This window comes from Lissotriton helveticus, chromosome 1_2 (assembly GCF_964261635.1).
Source record: "Lissotriton helveticus chromosome 1_2, aLisHel1.1, whole genome shotgun sequence".
Lineage (NCBI taxonomy): Eukaryota > Metazoa > Chordata > Amphibia > Caudata > Salamandridae > Lissotriton > Lissotriton helveticus.
This window is the reverse complement of record NC_136058.1, coordinates 172395506-172411963: the sequence shown is the minus strand read 5'-3', so window position 1 is coordinate 172411963 and position 16458 is coordinate 172395506. Positions and strand designations below refer to the sequence as shown.

The following is a 16458-nucleotide window of genomic DNA, read 5'->3' as shown; positions in this document are numbered from 1 at the left end:
GGGGGAACGTACACAGAAACCAGGGAGATAGTCCGGCCCTCCCACCTACCCGTAAGAGCAACATAGCGCCCTCTATCGTCAAGGACAGTGGAGTCAATTTCGAGTGGGAGAGAAGTCTTGATCAGGATACCCACCCCTCTGGAGCCAGAGGAGAACCCGGCATGAGCAGCCAATCGGTACCCTCTCCTGTTCACAGCACGACAAGTATTACCAATTAGTGTGTCTCTTGAAGGAGGACCACATCCGGGGAAAGACGCTTCAACAGTTGCAGCACGATACTACGTTTTATCCGATCCCCCAGACCATTTACATTCCAACTCATCAATTTTAGCCCTCTACCCCATCCCGAAAAAGGAGGACCCAACCCCGGGAAGAATACAGCACCTTGTTCAAATTAGACATGGATACATTGCCTTGCAAAGAAACACACACATTCCCCAACAAACCCCCCAACCCCCCCAGCAACATCCCATTTCAACACCCCACACCCTGCACCCCTGCAGAAAATTAGAAAACCACCCAAACTTGCAGTGTGCCTGTCGCCCCCCCATCTAACTAGGCTACAAAAAGAAACACAGAGGAGGAAAAAGACCCGCTACTGACCCCGCAACCCCCAAAACGTATATCAAGTCAATTGTCAGGATTATCGTACCACTGTTCGAGGCTAGCAAGAGACCCTAGGATACCATCTGCCGGCACCTATTCCTGTCCTGTCGGTCCTCCCTCCGCTCCACCAGACTGTTTCTCCGAAGGAGGCTGATTCGATAGAGTGTCAAGCCAGTCGGCCACCACCTCCAGACGATCGAAAAAATAAGTCCGCTCTGCATGTTCAATTCGTAACTTGGCCGGAAAAAGCATGGCATATTTGAGGCCCATATCTCGCAATCTTCTCTTCACACCTGTGAAGCCAAGTCTCTGTCTCTGGACCGATTGGGTGAAGTCCGGGTAGAAGCTGACAGTGGTGTTTTCAAACTTTGTGGGGCCACTCGTCCGTGAGGCCTGAAGGATAGCGTCCCTGTCTCGAAAATTGAGGATCCTGGCTATTATAGGCCGTGGCAGGGCTCCCAACTTCGGGCGACCACCCGGAACTCTGTGTGCACGTCCAATCAAGAACTTACTCAGTCCCTTAGGCGCGAGATGGCAAACAATGAAGTCCTCAACAAAGAGGTCCGCTGCCGGATCTTCAGCTTTTTCCGGGACCCCTATGATACCGACATTGTTCGGGCGAGCCCTCCCTTCGTAATCCTCGAGACGACGTATAATGAGTTCACTGGTGGTCTTCAAGGGACGGGCATCTGTTTGCAGATCAGTGACATCACCCGTCAGACTGAATGTCTTAATGTCCAAAGATTTAACTTTCTCATTAGTTTTGCCCAGATCTGCACGGATCAGATTGACATCAATCGCCACAGTGTCAAGTTTATGTGCGAGAGCGTCAATTTGGTGTCCTAATGAGGACTTGATTCCATCAATCGCGGCCATGACATCTTGCAAAGTCGGCTCGATCGCTGAACTAGGCGGCTCCCTCGTGCCAGTTCCACCGGGAGAACCCTTAGGCTGGGTATAGCGATCCATACTGTTGGATTGAATAGAGCCACCCCGTCGAGTGTTCTTAGTTCTCAGTCTGTCACCCTCCGATTTCCCCGCCATTAGGGGAGATGGGCCAGCGTGACTTGATGAGCCAGACAGAAAAATGGCGACCTCCTGCCTCCGCGGGCGAAAACAGCCCCAGCCAGTGGGCACAAGTCGAAAGTTCTCCAAATCCGGCCAAAACAATCAGAATCACATTCGTGGGGGATCAGGCAACTGTCTGTGGACACAGGGGTAGGCTCGTTCCCAGTCACAGGGTGCTTTGAAGTCAAAACCGAAAGTGAAACCAAGCGGACCGATCATACCAATTCCCCTAGGCCGATGTTGTTCAATTACAGCTCGGGTAGCATAGCAACTCCACAGCCGGGCATCACGGAGGCATAGGCCGCAATCTTCAAGGCACCGTAACTCCGGCTCCCGGGGTCCGATTGAAATTCAGAATGCAGGTTTCGCCTCACGCGTGGTTCGTCTTCGAGAGAACATCGATGAAGGACAGGATATAAGACAGGATAGATGCGGGAGGTTGCGAGGGTCTCGGGAGCCCTAAGCTCACGCGGCCATCTTGGTTGCGCGCGAAGCTCCTCCCTCCGAGCTCTGATTTTAAAGCATTAAGTTTGAGAATTGCTTGTGTCATTGTGAAGAAGTAGAAATTCAGGAAATGCAGGGTAATGATATAAAGTTTCTTTATTAACATCTCATGAAGAAAGGATCTCATCCACAAGAGACACAGGCAGTAACTCACTCAGTACTGGCCCCAATTAGAATATCAACATAACTACATCATAACATTCTAAGGATAACATTCTATAAGCAGCAAGTCCCTCATACACAGGGGTAGCACTATGAAGGATACCACACACCTCCCCCTGAAACACAAATATTGTTATTTTAGAATATAGTCACTAAGAGCTGCAGGAGCACAGGTTAAACTTGTACTTTTCCTGACAGGATTACAAGGCATACACCGCCCACCATTTCTACCAGACTCAGCATGAACATCACTATTGGTTGAATTGCAATTTGCTAAAGTCGACCCAGCAGAAATAACACAGTTGCTCGAACTCTTATCTTTTGAAGTTTGACCTGATTATGAAGCAACTCGATTCAAATTCCATATCCTTCCATCATTTAGTTTAACAGCATCACGAAAGAGTTTTGTGACATAAAAAGGAGAAGAGAACTTTGCTCCTGATGATCTAAGTGAAAGGAGAATTCTCACCCGATCCCCAACACACACCTTAGTATGAGCAACTGCATGTCTGTTATCAAAATTCTCCTTCCTAACCCTGGACTTGATCTTCTGCCTCAACAAACCTAGACCCTTGTTATGATTCTCAGTTTCCACCCCTAGATTCCTCATCCAAGTTTAAAATATGTATGTGTTCAGTGTGCAACCTCGGAATAGCACAAAAGGAATCTCGCCTGTGGTGGAATGTGGTGTGACTCTATACACCATTACTCTTTCCAGAAGATTAGTTTTCCAATCTGTCCCCTGATCTTTAGAAACTTGAATAGATTCCTTAAGTACTTGGTTGAACCTCTCCACCATTCCGTTACATTACAGATGGTAAAGTGAACAACGCTTATGTTTAATTTCCTTATTAGCCAGAAAATCCTCCATCTCCCTTGATACCAGCTGTACACCATTATCAGTAAGGATGGTTTCGGGGAACCCCTCCCTACAAAATACATCTTGTAAAAATTTGGTTATGTCCTTGGTCTCAATATTCTGGGTGATTTTTATCTCTGGCCATCGCGAGAACATATCAATCAAGACTAACACATACCGTTGCCCACTACTACAGGAAATTGGCCCCAGAATGTCTAAGGCTACATCTTGCCAACACCGTACCGGCATTTCTCTAATAATCATTGGCTGTGTTCTTGTCTTACACACCTTGTCAGATGAGTTACATTCAACGCAATCACGTATCTTTCGTTCCACAAGAATATCTATACCTGGCCACCAGAAATGTAACCGTATTCTCTCCTTTGTCTTAGATATCCCTTGATGCCCTTGGTGAGCTAAGTGAAGAATTTTCTTCCTAATCGGAGCAGGTGGAATAAGTCTAGTGCCCCTCCACAACAAACCATCCTTTAATGACAGTTCGTCCTTAACATTCCAGTACATCTTAGCACTAACACTCAAATTCTTAAGACCTGGCCAACCTTTACTAATCAAATCACAAACTTCTTGTAAGTCCGTGTCAGTACTTATGGCCTCTCTCCAGTCATTCTCTTGAACAGTGCCTTCAACAACTTCACACACCTTGAACTCATCCACTTCCCAAGAATCCTCAGATAACAATGAAGTTTGGGCATCTTGTTCAGAAACTAACCTAGAGAGACAATCTGCAACCTTATTATTCACACCTGGTAAATATCTCACTTCAAATTCAAAATCCTGAAGAGCGATAACCCATTTACAAATACGCGAAGAAATAACATCCAAACTTTTTTTTACAAAAAACATCTTTCAACGGTTTATGATCAGTGTGAACCACAAACGAATTACCCCACAGGAATTTCTTTAATTTCCTAATTGCCCAATAAATACAAAGAGCCTCTTTTTCAATCACTGAATATGACAACTCTGGGCCAACTAAAGATCTAGACAGAAATAAGATGGTAATCTCTTTCCCATCCTTCATTTGCTTGAGTACAGCTCCCAAACCTCGAGAACTAGCATCTGTGACCAAAATCGAATTATAATTCACATCGAAACTCTGTAGAGAAGGAGCTAGACTTAAATCTTGTTTGACATGTTCATACTCCTTTTGACACACTTGAGACCACGTAAACTTTACTCCTTTTTTTTAACAGGGCTCTCATAATAGGGGTTTTATTAGCAAAATGGGGCACAAACTTATTATAATACTCTGCCATACCTAGGAAGGTAACCAACTCTTCTCTAGACTTTGGTGTAGGCAGACTGTGTATAGTTTTCACCAACTTATCTTTAGGTTTTACACCAACAGGAGTCAAACAGTGACCTAAATAGTCACTCTCAGTCAAATTGAATCTACACTTGTTTTCCCTTAGTGTCAATCCTCTGTCAGCAAAACGCTCCAGAACAGATTTAACTCTAAGATCATGTTCACAAGCACATCGTCTTGCTAAATCTTAACAAAAGTAATACCCTTTAATACATCCTCCATTACTCTCTGAAATACAGAGGCCGCAGACATTAAGCCAAAAGGTAAGCGGGTAAACTTATACGTGCCAAAGGGTGTGATAAAGGTTGTGAGACCCATGGACGTCTCATCAATCCTCACCTGATGGTACGCAGCCCTAAGGTCAAGAGTGGAGAACATGCACGCATCCCCAAGTTGAGTCAACATGGTATTAATATTGGGAAGAGGGTATCTATCCGCTACAACCTCCCTATTAAGACCCTAAAGAACCTAAACAGTGCATTAAAAGCGCAGACTTCCTTTCTGCAAAGAGAGATGTACCGCACACTCTCGCATAGTTTAGAAATACCTTTTTATTTTTTTATTTTGATTGATTTTTCCATTTGGACCAGCGAATAGGTGGATCACCTGGTTTCGATAGGAAAAAAGGCACAGCTGTAACGTTTTGCATTTCCTTCTTACAATGTAAAAAGAATATGTGAGCACAGAAAATAAAACAAAGTAATTTCAGTGTAATGAGGTCAACTAATTAAATGTTGAAGACAATACCAGTATAAATAAACTGATGACTTCTTAGCGAAGCAAAGTATTATAAAATACTAATAAGTGAATAAAAACAAATACTTCCATGGACCTGTAAAGAAATAATAATTAAAAAGCATACAAATTGTATTCAGTATCAGCGTTTCTACAAATAACTTATTAACAGGACTGAGTGTATCAGTGTAGACACACTAATAGAGCTGAGTGTATCAGCGTAGACACAACATTGTGAAAGCCTTCATATCCCACGACGTGAAGATAAAACAGTACATGGAGAACCTAAAAGTTAAAAATGTTTGTGAATCTCAAAAATAAATATTTCTACCTTCTCTGTTCTTCTCTTATTCAAGTCTGTCAGGAGAAAAGATAACCGGCAACCGGTGCGTCCTTGAGTAGGCTTCACTCCGACGCGGCGTAGTCAAGTAAAGATAAGCATTGCCAAGGAAGAAGCTTTGTCGCTACGTGACGTCGCTGGAGCGCAGCTTAGAACAAACGCAACAAAGGAAGAGGCTTTGTCGAAATGTGACGTCGTTGGAGTGCAGCGCAGAGCCGTTTGGAACGCAGCGTTCACGTAGAGCGTCAGAAGCATGCGTGCATAGTGTAGCAACGCAATGACGACATGAGTTGAAGTGCCTGGAGCGTGACTGAACACGAGAGCAGAGGACACGCGAATGAAGGTTGTTATTGATTTAAAAAAAATGCTTCCTTACAAGTTTGTTACGCTCTCAGTTTTTCCTTCACAATATATATGTAAACTGCAAAATTCAAAAGAGAATATCCCCTTTAACCAAAACCGACTCTGCCGCTAGTCCTCAGATATATAGTCAAGATACACTCCAATCAAAAGCATCTCTGCCGCTAGTCTTCAGACGTTTAACAGCATACAACGCGCTTTTACAGGGTCAATGCGCTTTACAAGCAAAGCAAGTCTGCCGTATTTTCATAAAATAAGTAAACAAGCGGTCAGAACTTTTCAAGCCTCCCAGGAGAAGTTTGCTCTAAAAATATTGTTCATAGACTTGAAATATTTTGAAGAGCGCATGAAAAGTAAAAGCACGAAGAAAGGGCAAGAAAATTACCAAAAGAATGTACAATCTTCTTTTCTCACTGCCCAGTATTAAGTTTAAAGTTGCGCAAAGTACCTTTAAGATGAGGCTTGGTGTTGAGATCCTTTAGAGAGATTTTCTTTCAATGTAGACCTTTTTCCTCTTCAACATAAATATTGATAGTTGAAAGATAAGTCTTCACCCGTCCTCGTCGCCAATGTGAAGAAGTAGAAATTCAGGAAATGCAGGGTGATGATATAAAGTTTCTTTATTAACATCTCATGAAGAAAGGATCTCATCCACAAGAGACACAGGCAGTAACTCACTCAGTACTGGCCCCAATTAGAATATCAACATAACTACATCATAACATTCTAAGGATAACATTCTATAAGCAGCAAGTCCCTCATACACAGGGGTAGCACTATGAAGGATACCACAGTCATCCTTTCTCGAATGCTATGCATTAGACCTGACAGCCAAGGTCTAACACAAAGTATTCAGGAATCGTACCCAAGGCTGTCCCACAGGGCCACACTTCAGAATTTAGGTCCTGTGTGGATTAGATGGGACTCGATTTGGTCACCAAGACTGATGCTCACCGCACCCCCCCAGCTGATGAGCTCATCGACAGGCTGGGCGATGCCAAATTTCTCAGTACTTTTGATCTCACATCAGGGTACTGGAAGATTGCTTTGACTGAGGATGCAAAACAGAGGTCAGAATTCTCGACCCCCACCCCCTGGCCTTTTCCAGTTTAGGGTGATGCACTTTGGGTTAAAGAATGCACCTTTACCACCTCCAGGAGGGACTTCAGGCCCTGCATCCAGCAAGCCTGATCATTAAGGCCCGAAAGTGCTAGAACAGTGGTGTATCTGAGCCACATAGTGGGTGGGGGCAAGGTGCAGCCCCTCCAGGTCGACACTGAGACTATCATAGCGTGGCAAACCCCCCTGTGCCTCCCCCCCCGCCGAACCCAGAATGAAGTGAAGGCCTTCCTGTGCCTCACAGGCTACTACAGGAGGAGATTGTGGCCCCCTTAACTGAGCTGACTTTCCAAGAAGCAGCCCAAAAAGGTGATATGGATGGAAGACTGTCAAAAAGCCTTTGGCATACTCAAGGTGGCCATGTGTACAGCACCCTTACTCAAGGCTCCTAGTTTCTCCAGGGTATTTATTTTGCAGACAGAGACTTCAGAGCATGGCATAGGGGCTGTTGATCAACTGGTAACCTTCATCATTAGGAGATTAATTCCCTGAGAACCGAGGTGGAGCCCTATTGGAAGGGAGGCCTTTGCTTTTGCCTGGGCATTGGAGAAGTTGAGACCATATATGTCTGAGACTCCCTTTCCGGTTTCAGACAGACCACAGGACCCTCAGATGGCTCATGCAAATGAAGGATAAAAATCCAAAATGATTGAGGTGGTCCATCTACATGCTGGGAATTAACTTTATGGTGGAACACCGTCCTGTGTCAGACCACGCTAATGCTGATGGTCTATTTAGGTGTTTCTGCCTTAAAGACGAGAACTCTTATGAGGTTGGGTAGTTCGCCCCACTTTCTGCTGTGTGAGGGGGCACCTGATAGGCCTGTCAGTCTTAGGGTGGTCTTATCCCCAAACTTTTGCCTTACTCCTCTACTTAGTGCTGATCTTGTTTTAGCTAGCCTTAGGACTCTTTACTACTGCTTACCAGTGCTAAAGTGAGTTTGCTCATTGCCTAAAACATGGAAAAATTGTCTTACACCTAATTGGCACATTAAATTTACTTGTAAGGCCCTAGTAAAGTAGTACTACCGGTAAATTAAATGGTATAAGTGGGCCTGCAACACTTATAGTGTCTCCCACTTAAGTAGCCTTTCCAACGTGTTTCAGGCCTGCCACTGCTGCCTGTATGTGCAATTTTAAACTGCCATTTCGACTTGGCAAAAGAAACCTTTCACCAGGCCTAAACCTTACTTTTTAATACCTCTAAGTCACCCCTGGGGTAGGGCTTAAACAGCTCATAGGGCAGGTGTAGTGATTTAGAAAGTTTTACATGTATTTTTAACTTTAAGTGTACTGGAAGTGAAACCCTCTTAAATTTGTTTTTCACTATTTCAAGGCCTGCCTCTCCTATAGGATAACATTGGGGTACCTTATATTAGTGATAACTTTCATGTGGGAGTAGGTGGGGATGTTAAGTTTGGTGTCTAAAGAACAGTTAAATCCCTCTTTTTGGTAAAGTCGTATTTTAAATGACTATTCTGAAAATGACACTTTTAGAAAGCTGGCATTTTCTTGCCCTAGCTATTTGGTGCCTGCAGCCTGTATCTTGGTTCACATTACAAGGTCTAACTGGCAGTTGTTCTTTGTGTATTGCTCCCAGACAGAGAGACAAAGGGGGGATAGGTGCTGACAGGATGGGTTGTCTTTGTCAGGATGAGGGGGAAGAGCTGTCACCTACCACACTTGCACATCACAAAGACTCTGCCTGAGTGCACACACAAAGGGTTTCACACTGGTCTTAAGTGTCCCCAGGCAAGTTAGGACCAGGACAGGGAAGGAGGAAGCTCAATACACCACAGGGGATGGAAGCCTCTAGAAACTTCTCCTACTTCAAAGCTGGCACCAAGGATAATTAGTGGACCTCAGACCCAACTCTTCTGGATCTGTGGACTCTGCCAGGAAGAAGTACTGCTCAGCTATGAAGTCTTCCCTGCTGATCACCAACTGCTTTACTGCCCAAGGCCTGCTGTTGCAGCACCAGAAATCTCCAAGTGTTGGTTGGCTGGCCCTCTGTTCAAAGGTGCAATGACAAAACTGGCTTCTTCCAATAGGATGCAACTCTTCGCATCTCAACCCAACGCAACGCAGTTCTCCACTGGCTCTGCCCTGCTCGACGCCGACACATCTTTTTGCAAGTCCTCGCAAGTCCCATCGGCTTTTCCTACGCTGCTCCATGCTGACATCAGCCCAGCATTTTAAAAAAAACATATTTTATTAGTTTCATACACGCATCTGACAATAACTAACATCAGCACTGCATAATGCATCATTTCCTCTGCTCCGACGCACCGCAGTGCAAGTCTGCAAGCCCTCGCAGCATCTTGACGACAAGGCAGCGCTAGCCCCCGTCAACTACCTCTGACTTCGCCACTGCACAACACATCTGAACCCTGGACCTCACATTGCAATTTCCCGTTGACGGCTCCTCGATTCCGGCCTGCGCAGCCCATTGCACGGACTACGCATCTCGATGCGCAGGTTAAAAGATACTTTCAGCTGACTGAACTCAGTCCTGCGACCCCTGCTGCATTGCGGTCGGCCTGAACTTGTGACTTGAACCTGGTCTACTGTGACCAGATAACTGCTGCTGGCGTTTTTGGCTTTTTAGTGCTTGATTTCTCCAAAATCTTCGGTTCTACTAATTTCATTTTTCTCTCAAATAATTTTTTACATTTTACTCTATTTTATTTAATTTGTGTGGATTTTTTCTTTTTTCTTATGTTGTGTTTCCACTTTATTGCTGTTTGAAGTGCTGCATAAATACTTTACACATTGCCTCTAAGTTAAGCACGACTACTTCTGTGCCAAGCTACCACAGGTTTAATCACAGGTTAATTTGGCGTTGGTTGGGACTTCACCTCCCCCTCAACCAGTAACCCAATTTCTTGCACTTTGCAAATGGACTGTTACGGTATTAATGGATATAGAGAAGTCAATCTTCAGAGACACTTGGGTATCGTCCTCATATTGGTGAAAAGTGGTTTTGAGATCCCTAGGTCCCCGAGTGCTTTGACATATACATTACAAAGGATTGGTACCAGAATACTCCTGGAAGAGATTATGAGGTAACCTGGTTAACCCCTATAGAACCTGGGCCTATTACATCTACATAACAAAAAGGGGATCCCGAAAGAATAAAAACACATATAAATAGTTTGGCCCTCAATAACTCATCTATGATTGTTGGGTTAGATTACTATTTCTTTCACAGTCAGTTATTTAGAACATTTAGATGACCCCCGATGTGGTAAAATCCATACAGTTCTTTCAACACAAACCCACAAAGCATGTGAATGGATTTTATTCTCCTCCTTTTGCTTTGTTCTAGAGTTCACATAATTCATTATATTACATTTCACAAAACATCCTACTGTTGGAATTTTGTTTAGGTAAGTACAATTCACCAAACCAACACCGTACAGTCCTTGTAAACATGATTTTAGGGTGTTGCACATAATTCTAGTGACGAGCCGGTCGCTGATCAGTTAATGGTTTGTCAGTAGTGGAAAGCTTCGAGTTCAACTTTTTTTTAACAACGATCCATACGTTCCTCGTGGCCAAATAACTGTTTTCCAGATGTGTTCCAACAAAAGCTCTAGGGTAAAATATAAGCAAGGGATTAGAACAGTGTTTTTGTTGCGACCTTGCTCCCAGGAGACCTGGGTTCTAATCCTACCTGAAACGCTTCACCAAAAGTCTCCGCTACCTCAGACTAAATATGTGTAACTTAGAACAGTACCCAATTCAAGTATGCAATTATGCAATCTAGTTACAAGATTGAGGCACATGAAATAAAACTAGATAAAGTTGGATGGGTATTAACACACATCAAAATGTGTGACAAGTCATCCAGATAGCCTAGGTTAGACAAGTGTTATTACATGACAGAGCGAGCTAGGAGCTACAGAGGATCAAAGTGGAAACCAGATAGCGGACCAGACATAGCCTAGGCGCGCAGAGTTTCCTCAGCCAGGAAGTTATTCGACGAAACGTGCTTCCTTCTAATAAGAGCCTAAGTCAAACTTGCAGTATTGTGCCATTGTGGTTCAATGGCAAGAACAGGGATATCTGCTCCTAGAGCGCTATATCAGCAGCACGGTTATAAAAACTTAACTAGTTGTAAAATACGTCACATTGCGATGTCTCCTACCCGAATGTCAAAAAAGACTGCCTTCTATCTTACTCGTTTGTCAGAGACTTGATTGCAACAAATATTTAAGCAGAAATGTTAATTCTTCACTTGACCTCACTAGTAGAAGGGATTTAGGGATGATGACTTACCATGATCACATGCTTTGGTGTAAGAAAGTAACACAGGAGAGCTCTGGACAACAGTATTCGTGAAGAAGCAAAGTCTAGCACATTGTGAAAATCGTACTGACTCCATCTGTTTTCTGAAGCCGGTATGGTGGGGAGGTGACCTGGTTGTCAAAAGGTTTGTTGGTTAAAGTGTCTTGCGAGGTTGATTTTAGATGATCTTGAGATGATGAAAGTGTACAAGCGAGGCCCTCAAGGACGATAGGATCTATTCATATTCATTAATAAGTACTAACATTAAGAACAGAATAGCACAAACACTGACTGCATTTTCATTGACTGTGAGATACTAGTGATTCAATGCACTGGGTGTACTGTTGCAGCTCTCCAGCTCTTCTCCCCTACACAACAAAGTGGGATAAATAGACTGAGGCAGCAGCCCGCTTCCCTCTTGGGAGAACTCGACAGCGCCCCTGCTAGATTACAACAAGCTTGGCTTCTCTAGGATAGAGTGCTGCGAGAGGGGAGGAGGATGCATCCAAAGTCCACCTCATCCATCCTCCCACTTCTAACCCACAGGGAGTTTTATCCGTGCCTCAACCCTTCAGGTCCACCCTTTTGGTAATAAAAGCTGACATCACTGCATGCTGGAAGAGGGTCATGTGGAGAATGAGAATTCACAGATATCACTGTATGTTTTAGATCTGGTCACAAGAGGCCTTCACTCACCTGTTGTATTTTCTCTTTGAAAGAATCTTCTACAAAGGAGCCAGACTGGAACTTCTGGAAGTATTTGGTGAACACCGATGGAAAGGTGGTGAACGCGTGGGGTCCTACCGTCTCTGTGGAGGAAATCAAACCTCAGATCAAGGAATTAGTGAGAAATCTCATTCTGAAGAAGAAGGATGAATTGTAACCACTGTCGACCACGGGGAGATGAACGGCTAGCCAAGCCTCTTCCTGGGGGAACCCAAGTGTCCATGGCATGGCTAGAATAAGAACTCTTTCAGAAAGACACCAATCTCCTTGTTATCTTGCCTCAGACCACTACTTTAAGAGAGTCTCTTGTCCATCACACTTGTCTGCATATGGTGCTTAAGGGCGGGGTCTGAGTGGTGGAGAATGCAATCATTTTATTATCTCCAACGCCCCATTGAAACTCTTTTGGATAAACTGAATACAGCTGACACATTTTTTACTTTTAACGTTCTTAAATGTTTTTAGTATTGCTTAATGAAATACCTGATGGGATTAATAGTATTTACTGTCACCAAAGAAGAAAACAGCAGATACCTGCCAATGACAGCCTCAAGAACTGTTGAAAAGTAATGAATAAGGCCTTTAATGCCTGCCTTGAGTCTCCTCCCAGAAGCTTTAATTTAATTACAAACATGTTTTGTTGTACTATGCCGTTATGTAATGCTAACCAAGGGTTTTGTATTTTAAAGAATGAAAACTTCTAAAATAGGACTGTAATGCGTTTTCCCATTTACTGTCTACTTGTCTATTCCCTTCAGTAGTAATGCTATTAATGGCCGTCCTTTAGCGCGTGCGCTACGCTATTAACGTATAAATTGCGCGGCTTACAGAAGCTATCTGGATGTGGGGGTCTTGGGAGCCTTTTCATAAGTGAGTGCGTACCTTGTGTACATTGGCCTTGTGACTGATTGAACAGTGTGCAGCCAGAAGAAAAACATATGTTTACTCACGATCAAATGACAAAAATGGGGGTTTTGCAAGAAAATGACAATCCAAGTAATAACATAGATGCTTTTCCTCTGGTAATGCTTGTAAACACTGGCGGCCCTCAACAATTTGAACAGGTGCAGCACTGAGGCTGGGGTTGCACACAGCCTGATGGGCACACGTTAAGACCTTGTCAAAGAGGTTGGAACCTGTGTGCATGTCTAGAGCAGAATTACTTAGGCTGTGGCAAGGCTTTCCAAATAATAATGACCTTCTAGGTTACTACAATTTCTCAATAGATGGAAAAACACAGAATCAATAAAAAATAGGTCTCAGAGTGACAGCAGCAGGATTTTCAGGGTGCTGACTTGGAATATCACCTAAGTGAGAATGGTGTCAGAACTCGCATATTAACTCACTCATCCACCTATACATTCCTCTTAGTGAGTTAAGCACCTGTTTCAGAAATCTTTCTGTAACCGACATGTCACTTGTGCCTTAACTGTTCATGTTCTCTGAGTAATGAAAGCTTGCCCTACTCTGCAATACGGTTGTATGATAGGCACGCATGTCTAAACCATGCGTGCCTCTACCAAGCAGCCCGAACCACAAATGAGTCTTAACCACGCATTCCTTTACCATGCAATTTTGTGGTAAAGGCATGAATTGCAAAGGGGTAAGGTTGCCACTACTCCAACCTCTTTCCCCTGCCCTAAGCTATAAACCACCTACCTGCCTCCCCCTGCCCTGGAGGCCAAAACCTTCCCTGAGAACTAACCATTCCGCTTCCCTGAGGCCTAAAACCCTGCCCCTTAACATACAGTACGACAAGCCCCTCCTACCCCCGTGATATCCATAAAACTACCCATTCCACTAACCCTTAGGCCTAAAACCATAACCCCTAATTTAAACATCGGTCTAACGCCTAATTTAAACATCGGTCTAACGCCTAATTTAAACATCGGTCTAACGCCTAATTTAAATATCGGTTTTGCCTATGTTATGAATAATAAGGTGTTTTTATCAATCACCATCTGGGACGAAAGAAAGAGCTCCCATACAAGTATCACAGGAGTGGAGAGGATGTGGCACAGCGTCCAGAGTTGCTGACACAAGAGTTAGGGATTCCGGTCCGAGTCTCACCAGCGCGAGAGACACAGTTTCACAGACATTATTAACTTATCTCAATACTGAGTGGAAGTATTGGGAGAAAGAGTGGAAAATGTTCTGCAAATGGTTTCGTAAAATCGGAAACTGTGGTTTAAATAAACGATAATGAAATCTCTAAATGTGAACAAAATAAAGTCAGTGAAGCAGACGTTTATTTTCTTTTTACTTGCCAATTGGCAAATGTGTGAAACGTTTTTTGTGATCTCAAAGAAATAAGAAAGGGGGTGGCAGAGAGTCACATGGGTAAGAGAGCGTCACGAAGCATGAGTGTGGGGGCAGGTGAGGGAAGAAAGGCACACATGGGAGACATCTGGAAACGACATGCATCCTCATGGAGTGAGTGCTTCCCAAAAAATACAAGCTTTGGTAATGCATCAGGTTCGCCTATATGACGAATAATTAATAAGCTGTTTTCATCAATCACCGTCTAGGATAAAGGAAAGAGCTCCCTGACTACCCTAACTGAGTGGAGAGGATGTGGTGCAGCGGGCAGAGCTGCTGACTCGAGAGCTGGGGATCCTGGTTCGAGTCTCGCCAGTGCTACAGCTTGTGATTCTGGGAAAATGACTTTATCTCTCCTGGTGATGAGTTGCATTTATATATAAAACTGCTGCAAGACAAAAAAGCAGAAAGAGGCGAAACTTTATTTATGAAAAGATTATTCCACCAACGTGGATGTTAACAGTATATCGGTGGCGAGAAACTGATAAGAGAAGCAAACGAGGAACAAGCATTGGTATATAGAGGAAAATATGCTACGGCCAATAGACATGGAGGAAAAGTAACTAGCACGCACAGGAACCAATGAGAAGACAGGGTAGAGAGGAGGCAGGATGTAACTCCCTTTTAAGTTTATATTAAAAACAATAGATTTCTCAAGCACAGCGCAAGCGCTGTGCAGGCGAACTCTAAAAAATACCCCCACCCCCGAGACCTAAAAACTACCCCACCCTCCCCTAAGCCCTAAAAACAATCTCAACTACCCATTCCCCTCCCCCTGCGGCCTAAAACCCTGACCCTTAAAATACACTACACCAACCCCCCCCCACCCTCTGTGCTGTCCCTAAAATTACCTCAACCCCTTCCACTACCCTTAGGCCTAACACCCTAACCCCTAATTAAAAAAACTACCCTGACCCCCCAGCCCAGAAAACTACCTGGACCCCCCAGCCCGGAAAACTACCCTGACCCCCCCAGCCCTGAAAACTACCCCCACCCCAGCGCCACTTACCTCATCGCGTGGCTCTCTACCTGGCGAGGTCTTCCTGCTTCCGCCCAACAGCAGCCTGCAGCTAGACCGCGCACTGCCTTAACCATGCATATGCGGGGTTAAGGCATGTGTGCTTATGCTTGCGATGTTGGAACACATGTGGCTGAGGCTGTGATGATCCAACTGTTTTCCCTGCAATACTGGATCTTTCCTGAGGAAATGAAAGATTGTACTTATTACATTCTGTGGGAGAGGAAAGCTTGCGTTGCTATTGCCATGCTGCCCCAATTCTTTGAGGAACTTAAGCTTGCAGTGCCGTTGTCAGATGGGTACCTCCTTGTACTCGTACTGCTCTAGCTGCACCTGTCCTCTGAAGGAGGGATAGTCGCACTGTTTCTGCCCAGAGTGAAGCTTTTCTATGATGAGGGACATTATACACTATACAGTTTTATCAGTAAAATCACATGTCGGTGGGAAATATTGTGGCCATTTGAATGGAAAACCTGCTGAATGCAATTAAGTGAGCTATCACATCATGCTTCAGGTATGTATTTATTAAAAGTGATAGTTTTTAAACATGATTTGAGAAACATTCCTGCCCCGCCCTGATGACAATGCAGGTAATAAAATAAGTGGCAAGTCAGCGGTCATGTGTATCCTATATGTGGCTCGACTTTTATTATATATGGAGCAAAAATGTAGTCTATTAAATCAAACAAAAGTGTTTTTTGTACAGCAGGCATGCTGAACTCGCGTATTTGAAAGATGCTGTCCCATGTGATAAATAAGAAAAAGCCGGCGTAGGATGACATAATTTGAAACCAGTTTATGGGTCAAGAGCATTATAATTACGTCAAGCAGATTATGTAAGCCACTAGTCCTGCAGATTTAGTAACCTTTTAATGATTTTTATGAGGTTTTCCTTGTCTAAGAGGCATAAGGCAACCGACTTGCCTTTTGGGTCACTCATAAAATGTTAATCAGGGCAAAAGGGGAAAGAATGAGATGCCCACCCAGGATCTGAATTGCACAAATTCTAATAAAAATCACTGATTT

The 16458-nt window shown here is 43.9% G+C and overlaps 1 protein-coding gene across 1 annotated transcript in view; it reads left to right on the top strand.

Moving 5' to 3' along the window:
• The window catches only part of GPX7 (glutathione peroxidase 7), a 111854-nt gene extending 97514 nt beyond the window's left edge, over positions 1-14340 (top strand). The window contains exon 3 of the mRNA XM_078670560.1: positions 12089-14340. Within this exon, the coding sequence (XP_078526686.1) occupies positions 12089-12252 (164 nt within the window). The 3' untranslated portion in view covers positions 12253-14340. The remainder of the gene's footprint in view (positions 1-12088) is intronic.
• Positions 14341-16458: the final 2118 nt, after the last annotated feature.